This window comes from Oryzias melastigma, linkage group LG3, assembly GCF_002922805.2.
Source record: "Oryzias melastigma strain HK-1 linkage group LG3, ASM292280v2, whole genome shotgun sequence".
Taxonomy (NCBI): domain Eukaryota; kingdom Metazoa; phylum Chordata; class Actinopteri; order Beloniformes; family Adrianichthyidae; genus Oryzias; species Oryzias melastigma.
The window spans coordinates 5001098-5018747 of NC_050514.1; the positions used below are offsets into that span (position 1 = coordinate 5001098).

Consider the following 17650-nt stretch of genomic DNA (forward strand, 5'->3'; position numbering starts at 1 on the left):
CTCAAATAAGAATATCAAAATTAATAATAGAAAACTGTCAGCCGGGGCTGCTCTCCATGCAAACAAGCTGACAAAATGGAGCTGTTCGCTGATAATTACAGTGAAATCCCAGATTCCACAAGAGCGAATAAAAGTTGTTTTCATTGAAATAAAAGAAAATATTAGATTTTGACAGAGAATGTGGTAAAAAAAAAAAAAAGATTTGTCTGTTTTATTTGCTCAGAATTTATGTTTTTTCGAGTTGTTCAACAATAAAACTCTCTCAAACAAATAAAAATAGATAAAGATCAGAGGTCTGCAGCCTGAGGCTCTGCAGATACATGCAGCTCTTTTATTTCTCCATTGTGGCTCTTTAACTTTAAGGATAAAGGCTGTCAATTTAATTAAATAATGAGATTGTAATTTTGGCTAACATTTGTTTTAGTTAAGTTTTGTCATTTATGTTAACTGCGAAAACTGATGGTAAAATCTCTAATCTAGAATATTCTTAAAGCACACATTCTTATTTTGAGGAAAAGTTTCTTAAGTTCCGATATGCAATTAGATTTGCTTTTCATGTATTGACTTTTAAAATGGTTTCAACACTAATGTTGTCATTTCTATATTCAATGGTAAATGAAGAAAAAGGACATCTAAGTCAAAATGATGGAAAATGTCATGATTGCATTTTTCATTCCAAGTTAATCTGGTGCAGAAAGAGAATCTGATTTGACACAATGTATTTTATTTTGAAAGGAACATCTATTTACTGCTGTCAAAAGCAGAAGTTAAAATGTTTATACATAGGAAATTATAAGACTGTTATAAATTATAACAGTCTTATAATTTATAACAGTGTTCTTTGAAGTGAGGAGGCGTTTTAGTTCTTAATTGGAGGTTTGTTTGTTTGTTTGTTACCTTACAATGAATGCTATTATTGCACATTAGTATTTATTGATGATTTTATTTTACATGAAACTACTGTAATATATCATGCTTTACATTGTTCTAAAAAGGTTTTGGGGAAAATAAAACTTGTTCATGAAATAGTGATACGTCCCAGACTACCAAGGTAATACATTGATTGTTGCAATATTTGCCATATCCTGATACTAATAGTATCGTGAGTCATGTATCGTGAATCACATCCATCTATCCATCCATCCATCCAAAACTCTGAGTGGACCCATGAGTTGCGTTCCTCGTGCTATGTCCTAATCGTGGATGCCGCACCAATCTGTCTGTCAATCCCATGCCCCGATCCTTCTTCACTTGTGAACAAGACCTCAAGATACTAAAACTCCTCCACCTGGGGCAGGAGAAACTACCTTTATCTGGTCAGTATTGTAAATGTTTAAAGGCTACATTGTAAAAATGAATGGCTTAATGGACAAATAAATAAAGTGTATTTTTCTAAAAAGGAAGTAGAATAATGCGCCTCTTATGGGTATTTTTCAGTAAGAAACTGGACTAAATGGCTCTTTTAGCTTTGCAGACCTCTAATCTATATTCGTAGAAACAAACATTGTTTTCTGTTTCCACTATAAAATAAAACAATCCCACCATCTGGTTTCATAAAAAGGCCAAATAGTGATCAAAAATAAATACTAAAAGCAGAAAAAAGTGTTGAGTGCTGCTGCTTATGCTTCTACAAAGAAAGAGATCTTTGTTATGGGAGGTTTCTAAGGCTCTGTCTTGTATCCAGATACCTTATCAGACGTGGAGAGGAAACTGTCAGAGATTGAGTATCAGAGCGCTGAAGGGCGGACCGTACATCAGCAGCATTCCTTGTTGCTGTGATAATCAGCAAGAGCTGAGATCAAAGAGCAACTTGAATCCCTCAAAAACTGACAAGGTGTGCCGAAAGAATTGTGAAAGGCATTTGTCTATCACGCCGATTCATTGGTGTAAAAACAGACGTTTTATGGGATACATCCACGACTGTTTTCATGAAACAGTCTCAAAGTTGTGTCTGAGCCCGGCCGTTTTATGACCATTTACACAACAGCTGGTAGTTCTTCAACATAGCAGGGCGGCATGAGCGCACACCCCAGCAGAAACTCAGGGAACTGGGGGAACTTCGGTGCCACAAGAACAGACCTCATGTGATAGATCTCCAGGACTTTAGGGTCCTGTGTGGTGGAGGTATTTCAGATCAATGAGGACTGTAAACCTTTCAGAGGTTCTCCTCCTCAAAGGCTTGGAAAACCTTTCAGAGGTTTCCTCTTAAATTGCACAAATTCTTCAGTTCCCCATTTATCTTGGATTCAAAATCAACATTTCATCCTGAGGGCTTAAACTAACAAGTAGATGGTATGTGCATGGTGGATGCTTCGGTTGGTTTGATGGTTTTTCTGTTTTTCAATCTACCCACGGCCCTGGAGACATTTACTCTCTGGAAGCATGGTGGAAAAAAAACTCATGGAAATCCCTCCTATGGGTTCACAAAACAAACATGAGCATGGGAGGTTTGTGAGCTGGAATGTGTGAAATTCTATGAAGTGAAGTCAGTCGAGGCAGCAAAAGACTAAATTCTAGAGAAGCCTGTCACGAGGGATTTCAGATTTTAGGTGAATGTGATGTTAAAAACTGCTTTATTATGTTATCAAGATCACAGGTAATATTTGGGGGGGATGGTGGATACCAAAAAAAGTTGGCAGATTAAAGTGACAGGTATCACGTCGATCAGTTAATCTGCTGTTTGCTTGCTGGTTCACTTGAATAGTTATTTATAGCTTCATTAAAAAAACAGGGATAACAGTTTCATTAGGGAACAGGTTTTTACCATGTTTCCAGTAGATAGATGATTGATTTACATGACCACAGCCAGGTCACTTGGTCTTTTAGTTTTGTCCAAGAGGTCAAATGATAATGACCTAGTCACATGCCACCATACTGCTACTGTGGGTTTTTGTGGTTGTCCGGGCCCATGGATGGTCGTAGAGGGGAGGGACGACATCTTAAAGGAAGAGCAGCCATGTCTCTATTTTGAATTATGTGGCCATCTTAAGGGATGTCATCAAAATGGAACGTATTGCTGTGGGTGTGGCAAGTGTATTGTGAAGTATTTGTAAGGATAATGAAAGTTACATGCACTGATAAGGTATGGGTGATGGTGTCGTACGATGACTTTATACCACACTCTGGCCCCTTACTGAATCTGTGAGAAAGCTACACACACGGTGTGTAGATCATGCGTTAGTCACTGTAGGATGTCAACATAGACAACACGGGACATGTAAGAGTGTGCAAGGGGCATGCAAAGGGATGCAAGGGCCGTGCCAGCATGGCGTACGATTGGGGAGAACCAGTGGCACACAAGGGGTGCACAATGGAAAAAAACCAGTAGCGCATGGGGCGCCCAATGGTGGGGAACCAGTGGCACGCAAGGGGCTCACAATGGGAGAGAACCAGTGGCGCCAAGGGGAACATAATGTGGGAGAACAAGTGGTGTGCAAGGGCCGCACAACGGGGGAGAACCAGTGGTGCCCTTGCAAGGGCCGCACAACGTGGGAGAACCAGTGGTGCCCTTGCAAGGGCCGCACAACGTGGGAAAACCAGTGGTGCCCTTGCAAGGGCCGCACAACGGGGGAGAGCAAGTGGTGCGCAAGGGCTGCACAATGGGGGAGGAACATTAGCGCAAGGGACGTGAAATGAGAGAGAACAAGGGGCCCGCAAGGGGGAACGTAACGGGAGAGAACAAGGAGCATGGAATGGAACACACAAGTGGCGCACAATCGAGGAAGACAAGAATGCAAGGGGCGCACAATGGAGGAATACAAGAATGCAAGGGGCGCACAATGGAGGAAGACAAGAGGTGCAAGGAACGTGCAAGAGGTGAGCAAGGGCATGAAAGGGGTGGTACGCAAGAGGCAGGGGGTGAACACCTTTGACTTGCACACCAATAATGATCCCCCTGTGATGTGTGCAGGGTTCAAGGAATGTGATAAATTAAAAAACTCCATACGACCTCCCTGCATCTCACCTATTTCACCCCTATTCGCCCTTGCGCGTTGCATAAGTGTTGTTTGCTACGACCTGTCACTAGCAGAATGCCTGAAGAAAAAAACATGCATGAACATTTTTGCCTTATGGGTTCAGCATACGGTCTACAGCTTTTATATTTCCTGCAGGCCACCTGTGTTTCCAGTACCGAATTGCCCATTTTTTGACTGCAAACAGCCCAGATCCAACTGTAAAGGGCAGGTATGACTAAGACTTTAACTGACTCTTGTTTAGTTATCTGTGAATTCTGAAATTAACAGACAGCCTCTTGGCTTTTTTCCAAAAACGAAACAATTTCTAAACTGTTGTCAGAAAGGACAATGAACTCAAAATGTTGTATTTTGCGCTTATAGATCTGTGTAATTACAGTTCTACACGAGGAGTCTTTAGCTATTTTGGACAGGGACTGTTATAATTTTTTGTTTTTTTGTTCTATAAGCTGCTTGGAAATATAGAATGTCAACATTTTTCTCTGGGAACCAAACTCCCTGCATAAGAAGGAAACCCCAGAGGATCCACACGAAGTAATTCAAGGAGAAAACAAAAGCTTCTGTTTAGAAATGAGGAATGTAACTGCATCAATAATTAATCTTCTGCTGTGTACATACAACGTCCCTTCACAATAAAATGTTTAGCCCCGTAATCCTCGAGCCACTGCTGAGTTCATCTAGGTGTGATTGCCTTGTTCAAACATGAGGCCAACATTTGCTTGCCTGGTTCCAAATGCAAATTAAGATTTGAGTTTACTAATCCACTCCCCTCATGTATCCTCTCCACATTTCAGGCCTCCATCATATGCATCGAGTGCTCCCAATGCTGGGTGTGTGAAGGGAACGGCGCCTCCTGGGGTCGCCTTTTGAGCACGTCAGAACAGCCAGCGGTGGTGCTCATCTCTAGAGCCTCTCAGCTCCAGTGTCCAGGACAGGAAACAGGCTCTCCACCTGCACCGCCTGCAGCCTCTGTGCCTGATTACCTTGGGGCTACACAGACACAATTCAACCTTTCTGGGGAAACAGAGGAAGCCTGGAATGAAGTAATTGATTTCCCCGAATGCTTTGTGTTGCAGTGTGTGTGTTCATGAAGCGACAACATTTCATGGACATAGTGAGAGGAGCTGAACAAACCCCAGAAAGGCCTGGAAAAGGTCAAACAGGATGTTTGCAGAAACGGGAGCAGCAGAACCCCGCTTTAGAGTTCCTTTGACAGACGGCCAGGCTGCTCAGACTTACGCTACCAGAGACCTCCCTGGGTTCGGGCCGCTGAAATGCAGCTACGGTGGCGTAGCGTCGTGCAGCGGGGGCGCCCGTAGCCAACTGTGATCTTACTCGCTATTCTATTCTAGCTAATGGAAACTGGGAGGCTCAGCTTAGCAAGGGAGTTGGCCAACAACAGGAAAGATAAAAGCTCCAGCTTGTGGTGATGGCGCTCCGAGGGGTCACCCCCTCCTGAAGCTGAGGTGAGGGCGTGAAGGGAAAGTGCTGTTTTTGAGCCAATCACTGCACCCAGAGGAGCGTCCGCTTCCAAAAAAACATCATCCCGGATGCGTGTGGCTTGGGCCAGGTCTCCCCAATTCCAATAGTGTTAGTGAGGTGTGACAAACAGTTTCAGGGAAAATGTTACCTTTTCTGCCCAAAGCTGGATTTGACGACAACAGCGACCTTTTCCAAAAAACCTGAGCTCATGGGGGCATGAAAGGCTACTGCTGCCGCTCCTCTCCCTCTTTCCAGTGACAAACAAGAGCAAAGCAGGCATCAATAACATTTTGCAGTTAGCACTTAAGTGAGAGGCATTTATAAACGAAGCAAAGCTTTCACCACGCTTGAGTAAATGCGACACGCAGGAGCGCTCAGCCCGTGCTGGGAGAGCCTCAGCTTTTGAACGCACACAGAATCCCTAAGAGACCGAAGCAAAATAAAAACACTTACTTTACCGTCTTCGCCCAAACCGACAACAGCGAGGTGAACGCTTATTTCTGATCTACTCCCTTCATTTCAGCTGCAATGCAACTCATTAGCCTCCTACTAAGAGCAGCGGGGCAACAAATTCACTAATCACAATCACTAACTGGGTTAGGGATGTTGTGCTAAAGTTGGAAGTCAGTGAGCTTCAATTTTGCTCTGAGGCAGAATTTGGTGGCACAATTTCAAAGAAACATGTAGTTTATATTCCTCATCAAACGGCCTGATCTGTTCAACACTGTAACCACGGAGCAGGCGCTTCTTTATCTACTGCTGAACACATGCCCAGGACTTGGCATTCATTCATTATTTCTATTAGAAATAGGACAAATTTTGGATTTTTACTGGCTTTTTGTCATTTTGTAGGGATATTTGGTTACAGAAGATTTTTAAAATAAAATGGGCAACACAAGCCTTAAAAGTTACCACAACTAGAGATGTTTACACAGAAAGCCATTGAAACATCTAACCATCATGGGGGGGTGCAGATAGTTTCAAATTGCATGTAGGACGTTATATTTAATATATTTGGAGGGATTTTCTTTAAAAGCCAGTTTTTCAGCTCTGGAGCTTCCAAAAAATTTACAAGTAGGAGAGCAAAAAACTAGACATTGAACGCAGTAAAAGAGACTAGTTCTAGAGCTGATGATTCAATTGCACCCATCAATAAAAGGCCAAACATCTTTCACATTAAACTGCAAGGATAACATTTTTCAAAAGTTTGTTCTGTAGTACAACTATCTTAAAAATAAACTCCTGTGGTCACTTTTAAGTTAAGTACACACCAGGCATAAAAGCATGTTTTTGAATGTGTGTTTATTCCATAGTGTTCACACTGAAGAAGCAGGGAGGGGCTTCTTCTTCTTTTTCTATTGTTTACTAGCACATATGCAAAACAAGCAACATAGTGACAATGTGTTTACATGCACACTGTAGTTGTGCATCAAACATTTTTAATAGATTCTTTTTTACTGTGTGACTCCTCATTGAGGCCTTGCATTGCACAACACACACCAAAAAAAAGTAGCACAGAATTCACAGTGCTGACACATTTACAGTCTGACGGAGCTGCACGTTGGTTCCTGCTGGCCTGACTGCGACCCTGCTAGCAGTTGATGGAGCGAGCTATTCCCTGCAGAAGGCTTGAGCTGTTATTCAGTGCTGAGTGTGGAGGGAGGCAGGGCTACACTAGCAGTCTATTCACGCTCCCTGATTTGAACAGGGAATAAGGGTTGGTGCTTTGATGTCTTGGAACGATGCACCCTCTGTGACTGGTATGTTACAAACAACTTTGGAGAAGTTTCATTTTTTTTTAAATCATATATATATATATATATATATATTTTTTGCTTTTGTCGACCGACACTCAACTGAAACTCTGCGTCCTGATCTAGTTACATTTTATATTATGTCAGTGTCTTTACTCAGCAAGCTACACTGACAGCAGGGACAGAGGGGACGTCCTTGTCAGCATCTTTTCACTTTTTTTTTCTTTTGACAAACTTCTTGATTGTATAACCGGCAGATTTCATCTTTGTATCCATCTGCCCATGTGCTGTAAAATTCATAGCCATTTTTCTGGATCCCAAGCATGTGGAGCCCAAAAGTTTGACAGTCGTTTTAAGAACATCTCTTCTGCTTCATCCACAAAGTAACCAGCTTTTCAGTAGATCTTATGAGAATACAATTTTTAAAATAATAAAAATGTTTACAAAGAGTCCAATTAAATCCAAGTATGGATCCACAATCATTGTCTATTTTATTAGGCACATATGTCCATTTGCTCATTACCACAAATTTCTGATCAGCCAATCACATGGCAGCAACTCTCAGACTGTTTTTTTTAACATGACAATGAGTTCACTGGACTCTAATGACACCACAGTCACCAGATCTCAACCCAATAGATCACATTTGGGATGTGGAGGAACAGGATCATGGATGTTCAGCCGATAAATCTGTGATTCTATCATGTCAATATGGACCAAACTCTCTGATGAATGTTTCCATTACCTTGTTGAAACTATGGCACCAAGGATTAAGGCAGTTCTGATGGTAAAAGAGGTCAAACAAGGTATACCTAATGAAGTGGTCAGTGAATGTGTATTATAAAACAGTTTTTGGATATTCCGCACATTGAAGCTCCTTCTTTGTTTGTTTTCCTATTAAACAAAGAAAATCTGTCTTGATGAGGTGCGGTTTGTGTCTTTGGAGTTTGTGCCATTTCGTTTGGACCCAGATCAAAGCAAACTAAGTTCTGGTTTCAATAAAGTGGAGTAACAACTCATAAATCAAATTACACCAGATCCTACTTGATGAAGCTCCAGGGTCAGACACATGCCAGCGTGACGTGCCGCTCGTCTTCAGGACCGCACTCACAGCAGCACAGAGTGATGGAGGGCAGGAGCAGGGGGGAGCGCAGCGAGCTCTCAGACAGGAAAGAGGCATCTCCATTTCTCAGTGGGGGTTATGCGACTCCCTGACCGAGGTGGGGGGAGAACAGAACACTTCTGTTTTCTGCCAAGAGCCTAAATAGTGGGGAGTGGAGACTAATAGTGGCAGATCCAGATGAGAGGGATTAGAGCGGCCGTGCAGGCGGAGGAAGACGGAACTGCGTCTCTTTAGGCTTTGAATTTAGCTTGAATAAATGCATTTGCATCGGAAATTTGTTGTACCACCTGGATCAAAGTTAGAAGAAGCCGCCTGCAGCAAGGAGACATTCCTGCCGTACATCAGAAAGCGACTGATGTTTTTAAATTGCTGTCAACGTAATTCCTTTTTTTACGTTTGTTCATGTAAAATTCATTCCGAACAACAGAAAAAAAAATCTAATCGACACATGAACAGCTAGTTATTAAACGCAGCCTGAGCTCACGTGAGGCTAACCTTATGTAGGATCCTAATTCAGTGTTAATGCAAGTTTTTGTAAAAAATAAATAAATAAAAAAAGAGGGAAAATGAAGTGACCGTCGCAAAGCCTGTAAAAGCATAAGGAAAGAGCAAAAAGGATTTACATGCAAATGAAAGTGCACCTTGAATTTATGCAAACATTAAAATAATAGCCTTCCCCTTTCTAAATGCATATCTGTTTGCATCGTATAAACTTTATTAGACTGCTTGAATGCTAACCCTGCCTGTCAAAATTTTTTTGACAACCTGACATCTAGTTAAAGCTTCAAAGATGAGGAGCAGGTCTTACTTTTAACACATTGAGGGGAAGAAAGACTAGAATATACTCGACTTTTCAAGCTGACCTCCATTTCTTTATTTTTTTAATTAATGCATTGTCCACTACATAAAAAATATATTAAAACAATCTAAATCTTTGGAATTAATTGCAATAAAAAAAATGCATTATTGTATTTAAAGAAATATAGAAGAATATAGATTTATGATATGTTATGTTATTTGGTAAGCTTTTGATCACAACAATGTTTAGCTTCTAAAATACTGACGCCTCCAATAGACCCTTTTCACAGAGACGTCACACAAAATGGCGACAAAATATGAATAGTGACTTCTGGTTTACGGGTTCAGAACGGCAAAGCTGTCAGCTGAACATGTTTTAAAGTATTTTTATGTAAATAATAAAAGGTAACCTAACCAATTTCAACCGAAAATTGTCCAATATTTATTTCATGAACGTCCTGCCAAACTATATTTTCATTTCCTGTCTTAGATCGTTCACAAATCAAAATACAAATTTGAATACTCTTTCAATATTGGATGTTTTATTGAAAAAATTGACCTTTTTTACAAGCAGATATTATTCTAACAGGTTCTATTCTGCTTGATGTTATTTGCTCGTGTTTTAAGTGCGATCGAGCACAAAAACTGATGGAAATTCATGTTGGCCACACGTAGAAGGCGCAGCCAAGATGTACATTGCTGCACGCTGGCCGTGCGTCTTTTAACTGCACCCAAGGCTAAATTTAGTTGTTGTAATACGAGATATTTGTTGATTTTCTGAGTATTTTAAGGGGTAATTGTAAAAACAGGAATGTTTACTTTGTGGCACAGCAAATACTTTAAGTCCTGTATTTTCAGCTTTCAACATTAGAACGGCCAAGATAAAAGTTAAACTCTGGAGGTACGCATTTGGAAAATTATGTGTGAATATTCTTTATATATGTTTTTGACGGTTTCACATTATGTTATCCTTGTTTACCTTTATTATCCCGCAGGGATCAGACACGGTTATAAGCAAACAGCAATGGGGAGCTACGTCAGAAAAAAACGCAACTGTTATTGGTTTTTCATTCTTGTAAGGCACATTGGAATTGTCTTCCTTTAGCTCTGTTTTTAGTGATTTTGTGAACAACTTTAACAAGAAGGTAATCAACGTTAACTGGGCAGAAAAGATCTTCTGCAGCTCTATGTCTCATCCCCGTAGTGGAAAGCAAACGTTATAATAGCATTAATAGCATAAATTAGAAGAAGAAAATCTTAATTAGCTTCATATTCAAACAAGCAGCATTCAATGAAGTACCTGTAACCTTCGTTTAGCTTTGACCGGGTTGCCAGAGAGAAATAATTCACGACTTGTGAATTCGTCCATACCATACACATTTGCATTTGAATACAGCTGTGCAGTATTCTGCAGGCAAGACTTCTGACATTTGTACTTTGATTTGTGAACAATCTAAGAGGGGAAAACAAATACAACCAGGTAGAAAATTTATAAAACAAATATTGTACAAATTTAGTTTACAATTGGTTAGGATACCTTTCATTATTTACGTAAAATTACTTTAAACAGCGTTCAGCAGTCAGCTTTGCCGTTCTAGACCAGTAAACCGAAAGTCACTTTACACACTCGCCATTTTATGTGAGGTCACGTGAAAATGGTCTATTTGATCTACACATTTTAACATGGTTAAACTTTATTACAAATAATTATTTATCAATAAATTTTACATGATTTTAACACAGCAAGTAGTTATTTAAAAAGGATAACAATAGATAGATTCATCATAAAGTTCTGAAAATTAGCTAAACTTTTTCCACCAAGTGTTTCATGGAGGCAGCCATCTTGAAATGAACATAAAAAGCCCATCTACTGCCCCTAGTGGAATGACGATGAACTACAGGGCAGAAAACATGAACAGTTATATATAAGGAGGTTTTAAAGGAACTTTTTGGTCATGCTAATGTGAAGTAAGAATCAGAAATGCTTGTATCAGATATAACACAAATGGTTACACAGGGTTAATAATAACAAAGTCATCTGCATTTTAATGAACTATGCAGAAAGCAACAACACAGCAGAAACTCTATATTAATATTTATAAATTAATTAATCAAACCTGACATCTTCAATCAATGGAAACTTGACGTTCACATAAACAACTCCTTTGTTTGGGGTGAAAAATGCCGCCCATTTTCCCCCTTCATGCTGTAGTTTCAAAGCTCCACAGTCATCGTTCATAAACATTTACATAATCATGTGGCTGGAAAAGGCCTCATTGTTGTTGGCCGTCGCCTGCAGATGACATGTGATGATAACCCCTTAAATAGCACATTATCTGCAGCTGACCAACTTCCGTCAGCGTCCTTCTGACAGCAAGACGCGGACGGCAAACAGCAAAATTACCAGCAGGGAATCATCGTGCCGCCCATTAGAGGTTGTATTTATAGCTGGGTGAGGACAGGATGGGCCAGACTGCTGGGAATTTGATAAAACCTCTACACGTGTTGAATTACACTCTTGGTGAGAATATTCCCTGAGTAGAACAGTTGCTTTATCTTGCTGCTCTGCATGCCTGCTGGATTTACCGTCTTATACTTGCAGTGGGAGGACCAAAATTCATTTAGGGAAATCAGGAGGAAAATTTAGCCCCTGGGATAAATGTAAAAATGTTTTCACATAAAAAGTTTCATTTACATTTATAAAACCGATCATCCATTGCTGGTGGATTTCTAGTAATCTAAGCAGACAACAAGAAGGGCTGCAGCTTCACAATGGACATTTAAAGGCACTTACTTGGATTGCATGACTGCGGCTAATTAAGTCCCTGAGGTCCATTTTTGGCATCCAAACCTCAATTTACCAACATCTGTTTGCAACTAGTTGACCGGGTTGCACATGTCTGTGGAATGTTTAAGACTGCAATGCTGGTTTTAACCACAAATTCATCAAACCTCGCCACATCTAGATACTCAGATTTCAAAGGAAGGAAGAAAGAAAGAATTTACTCGATACGGAGTCCGGCTGCTGTCAACAGTTAAAGAGAAAATTTAATTAAATTGGGAAACTCTGGAAGGAGAGAAACTCCCAAAGACTCCAATGGTTGTTTTTTGGGGCCATCTATGTCTAAAATACCATATTTCTTGTTTATTTTCTAGCAGGCAGTTGTTACTTTAGTGGAAGATGTTTTGAACCAGATCAGTTTGAGCTAAAACCAAATTATAACGATGGAATTAAAACAATAATTTTCAAAGAAGGAACCTTCCCCAAAATGACTATGAAGAAATAGACTATTGTGGTATTTCACTAAAGCATAATATTTCAATTTAATTAACATTTTTGGAAAAAACCTTCGGAGAAAAAGGTAAAAAAGCAAAGAATCAGTTACTTCTGGATTGAAGCTTGTTTGAAAAGAAATGTAAGTGGTTCCAGTTCACTAAATAACCAGAGGGGGGCTTGCCATAAAACAAGTCAGCCATTATTGGTTTAATGTAAATTGATGCAACTGGAAATAAAAATTCATATTCATGTGTGCTGCTAGTATGCAATTAATTTCAGCAACCAATTATATTTCAAATTTACCTTTAAACAAGAAAGTAAGCTTTTATTTTGAAGGGCACTGTATTTTTTGGACTATAAGTTGCCTGATAGAGAAGGAAAAAAAAGTCACATATAAGCTGTAATGGAGTATAACGCCTGGTTCACCCCGCACCCGGAAGCTGCGCGGAACAAAAGCAGCGCGGAATGAAAGCCACTTCTATTTGGCGCCCTTGTCAACCTATAGTGTAGTTCACACCAGACGCGGAGCTCCACAGTCCTCAGTCCTATGGTAACAATAACGGATATCTTAAAAGGAAAATCGGAACAACAGAATAGATAACCTATAATAGACTGAATATATGAACACTTCGCTACTGTAGCCGTTATTTAATTTCATGAAACATTGGAGGAAATGAATAGTTGTCTAGTATATGAGTGCAACATATTAAAACTCATTCAACTATAGCATATAGAACATACTAACAAGTCAATACACTCTTTATATCACTTCAAATCACTAAACGGAATTCTTCACCGTCTTTGTCACTTTTAAACTCCGCCGAGGTCGTCACTACTTCTTCTGAGTTGTTATCAGTAGCAAATACTGATACACACACCTACAGTGCCCTTTAGTGGTTGTGAGAGGAAAAAAATGAACTCAAGAGCCTATTTATTAAAATAAAATAAAGAAATCACATATAAGTCTCACCTGAGTAAAAGTCGCACCCCTACACCAAACTATGCAGAAACTGCGACTTGTGCTCAGAAAAATATGGTAGTCTTCAAAACTCATACTCTAGAAATACCATAATGGCTATTTTCCAAAAACTTTCTGGCTTAATGACAATAAAAGCTAAAAAAAACAGGCAGCCAAAAAAAATCCACACCTTTAACCCAATCAGTTTCACAGTTATTTTTTATGACTTCTTGAAAGCTGGTTATAATAATTCACAGTGAGCGTCATTAAAAATAACTACTAGAATGATATGTATGCCAACAGCTGACCTTTTTCCATTCCAAACGCCCACAAGTAGCCATCATCATCGGAGCTACATTTAACTGCAGCCGACGGTGCCAAGATACAAAGATAATGGCCACTAATGAATATTAGCCAACTTGAGTCCACCGGGTGTTTAGATGTGGTTCATTCCCATTGATTTCCCTGAAGGGTGAAAGCAACTTTATCCCTGCGGCAAGTCCCTGGCTTATCCGCCGACTGCATGGCAGCCTGACAGACGTGGGGGGGCTGTTTTCCTGGCCTGGTTTCAGGATGATTCAAGCCCGGCAGGTGCAGGCGGGATACCTGACTGTGGAGGAACACTCCGGGGCAGGGAACAGCAGGAGGAGGCTTTGAGAGGAGGTACAAAGACATCCAGCTGTGAGTGGGGAGCCTTGTAAAGGGGAATATATTGGGTGGGGCACAATTAACACAAAGCCCAGTGCGCTGGATTATTACACGGAGCAGGTGGCGGTGAAAAGCAGGGTGGGACAAAGTGAGTGGAAGTCCGCGGAAGGTGACAGATGGCTTTAAAGGGGGACACGGGAGGAAAGGGATGGCTATCCAAACATGAAACCTCATCAATAAACCCAATTTAAAGATGTAAATTCTCTGTTTGACCGTTTATGCCAAATAAGAAACTTTAAAAAGTTTTTTTTCTTTTTCGATCTGAAACATGAACACTAACTGGATGCTAAGCTGACGAATAGGAAAACTTGCAAGAAAAAGACAGATTTGTGATTTTTTTTTTTGGATTATACAGAGATTAATTTTTTAAAAGCCTCGCTTTGGGCGGACCCCATGAAGGCAGCATCAGTAATTCATTCAATTTTTAGTTAACTTAAAAAACAACGAACAAAAGAAAGGACTTGGGGGCATGTAAAAGAGCCAATGGTGTTGAACACTAATACACAATGAGCTGCAGGTCGTCATTATTTCTGACTTTATGTCCTCTAATCAGCTGGGATGTCTCAGTCGGGGGTGCCAACACTCAGTCACTGCTATGCTCATTCATTAGCCACCTGCTTTAGCTGTGTGTGTGTGTGTGTGTAGGGTGGATGGGGTGCAATCGGGGTCAGTTGTGTCGTTGGGGTTTACAGATAGATGACTTAATGTGACGATGATTCTCTGTTAAAGTTCCTGTTCCCTCGGAGATGCAGACCTGTGGCTACGAGGACCGCAGCTGGATTCAGCTTTTTTTTTTTTTTTTTTTACACGTGGCATTTCTGTGGCAGCAGATGTGGAATGCAAACCGAGCAGCGTTTGCCTCAGATGTTTTCCTTTTGAGTCTGAAAAGATCCCGGCGGTTTTACGCTATCGCTCCCTCCCACTTCCATAGATCCCTCGACAACATTAGACAATGAGGTGTTCACAAACAGTCCAAATAGTAAAAAAAATAAATAAAAAATATCTCTAAGATTGTTAATAGTGTGAAAAAAATGTCCAGATTTCTACAGAGTCTCGTGTGCCTGAACCATTGACGATATGAGAACTGGATTGAGTGAGGGGGACATCGCCCACAGGAAATGGTTTACTTCCAGTGTTCGAACGATCTGTCCTGCCTCGTGAGATTTTCCTATCCATAGCACAAAATGATAGATATAGGTATCTAAATATCCTTCTTTATCAGATAGTCCTACCTACTGTCTATGAACGAACACACAGTTTTGATGATAAGTCGTAAAGAGAGCAGGGTGGGACAGACTCATGGTAGGGGTAGCACAGTTTCACAGGTTAAAATGTATATGTAGTATGTTGCGGTATGCAGGTGGAGAGTGTAGGAAATGTGCGGCTGTCCTTAAGATCTGCTGTAGATCTGTGTCTAGAGTGCCTCTATGTCCACGTGGTCAACGTTTCAAAATCAGCGTGGTCTTTCGAACCAAACTCCGTGAGCGCGGAATATGTATTTACGCTGAAGCTGAACCAAATTATGCCATTTTTTTTTGCCATATGACATCCCGATGTCATCGGTACATCGGTAAGCAGTGATTAGTCTAAGTCAGTCTCAGTCATTGACGTGACTAGAGATGGACAAAACAAGAACGTTACCTCTGGTTCCAACGAAATTACGTAAATTCAATCGCCTATTTTTCACACTACGGATATTGCCCAATTTCGCCATTTTAGGATGAGACGACATTAGCAAGAAGTGATTGGTCTGAGAATCTGTCAATCAAACGCTTCGAACGTTTTAGATGGGGTAGGCACCACATGCTCTTATTGAGGCATCTGATTGGCTAGTTTATAACTTGAATAACTTGTGATAAAGGAAATATATAATAGAGAAAAAAAACAGGTTTAGCAAGAACATGTTAAAAAGAGATGCCAGAGTAAGAATGGTTATTCTGACAAACAGACAGACTGAGTAATAGCTGTTTTTTTTCTATTGAAGTCCATGGGTTGATAACTTTCTGGGACCAGCGGGTACTTCCTATCTGGATCGTGGGGGCTGATCATTCCAGTTCTCTCTATGTACTGTCTATGGTCTCAGTCAACATTTCTATGGCAACCACTTTCACCGATCAGGAGTGAGCTTGTTGGAAGGCCACAACCCTACCACTTGAAAGCGGGCTTTCTGTCAATCAAACATTTTGAACATTCGACATAAGACCACATACTTTTATGTGATTGGTCAATTTATAACTTGAATAACTGAAACTACAAACAAAACATTAATATTCTGACAAATAAAACTATTTATGTCTCTATAGAAATCCAGCAAGTACTTCCTGTTTGGAATGCCAGGGGGGGAGGGGTTACTCAGTCCAGTTCTCATATACAGTCAATGGTCCGAACGATCAGACACTCGTGTGGCCTTCATCTCTTCACAATTAAAGGCACCTCATGAAAGTTCCCATGATGCCATCTTCTTACATTAGAAATAAAAACTTCCAACTGAACAAGTGTGATTCTGACCCCTATAGGAATTAGTGAGTGGCGTACCGTGATCCAGTATGATGAGCTGGGCGCTGGACTGGATGTTGCCTGCATCATTTTCTGCCAGACACTGGTAGAAACCTTCATCTGACTTGACCAGACCCAGAACCTGTAGATTGTGCTCCTTCTACAGAGCAGAATACACACATTTAGTAATATTCTGCACATTTCAAGAAACACAGTCAATCTAACACTTTATTTTTCTTGATTAGGGCTGCCACAAACAATTATTTTATTAGTCGACTAATCACCAATATTTTTTTCCGATCAGTTGACAAATCATGTCATGCACAAAGTGGATGCAAAGCGCACATCTTAACCATCATTAGATTTTAACTAACAAAAAATAAAGACAATTAAGAGGATAGTTTATTCAACTTTTAATAAATTGTGCAGCCTCTGTCCTACATCATTTCTGGTATTAAAAACAAGATTAAATCAAATGAGAAATAGGAATATACTTTCCATCAAACTCGTTTTGACAGGTGCCCCGCCCCTCAAGATGATGTAACAATTGAATTTCACTTTTATATATAAAGGGTATATAGGGTCAAAGTTCACCTGTCAAAATTAGTTTGATGGAAAGTATATTTCTTATCTCTCTAATGAAGTCAGCGTCTAAAACAAACAAACTATTTTTCACAAAAAATGAAGTTTTGGCCTCACTGACTCAAAAAATGAAAACACTCACAACTTTGTTCAGCTTTACTACGCTATGACTCCATATAATATAAAGAAACGATTAATTGACTATTAAATTAGTCGTTGACTATTTTAATAGTTGACTAGTCTTCGGCAGCCCTACTCTTGATTCATGATAAATCCTGATTTGATTTACTCACGATTATCTTGAAGTAGTCACTGGGGATAACAGCATCTCCGTTCTTCACCCATTTGACGGTGGGAGCAGGAGAGCCGGAAACGTCACACTCGAAGACGATGTCCATGGACTCATGTGCATAGGTGTTGGCTGGCCGTTTGATGAACTTTGGAGGAACTATGGGAAAGTAGGAAAGAAAAGCATTAGGAATAAATAGGATGACAAAT

At 40.2% G+C, this 17650-nt stretch overlaps 1 protein-coding gene across 8 annotated transcripts in view; it reads right to left on the minus strand.

The window, feature by feature from the left end:
• The window catches only part of neo1a (neogenin 1a), a 230446-nt gene that overhangs the window by 51478 nt on the left and 161318 nt on the right, over window positions 1–17650 (minus strand). For all 8 annotated transcript variants that reach the window (XM_024296401.2, XM_024296393.2, XM_024296398.2 and 5 more), the window contains exons 6-7: window positions 17446–17600; window positions 16610–16730 (exon numbers count right to left, since the gene is read on the minus strand). In XM_024296401.2, coding sequence (XP_024152169.1) covers window positions 16610–16730; window positions 17446–17600 — 276 coding nt within the window. The remainder of the gene's footprint in view (window positions 1–16609; window positions 16731–17445; window positions 17601–17650) is intronic.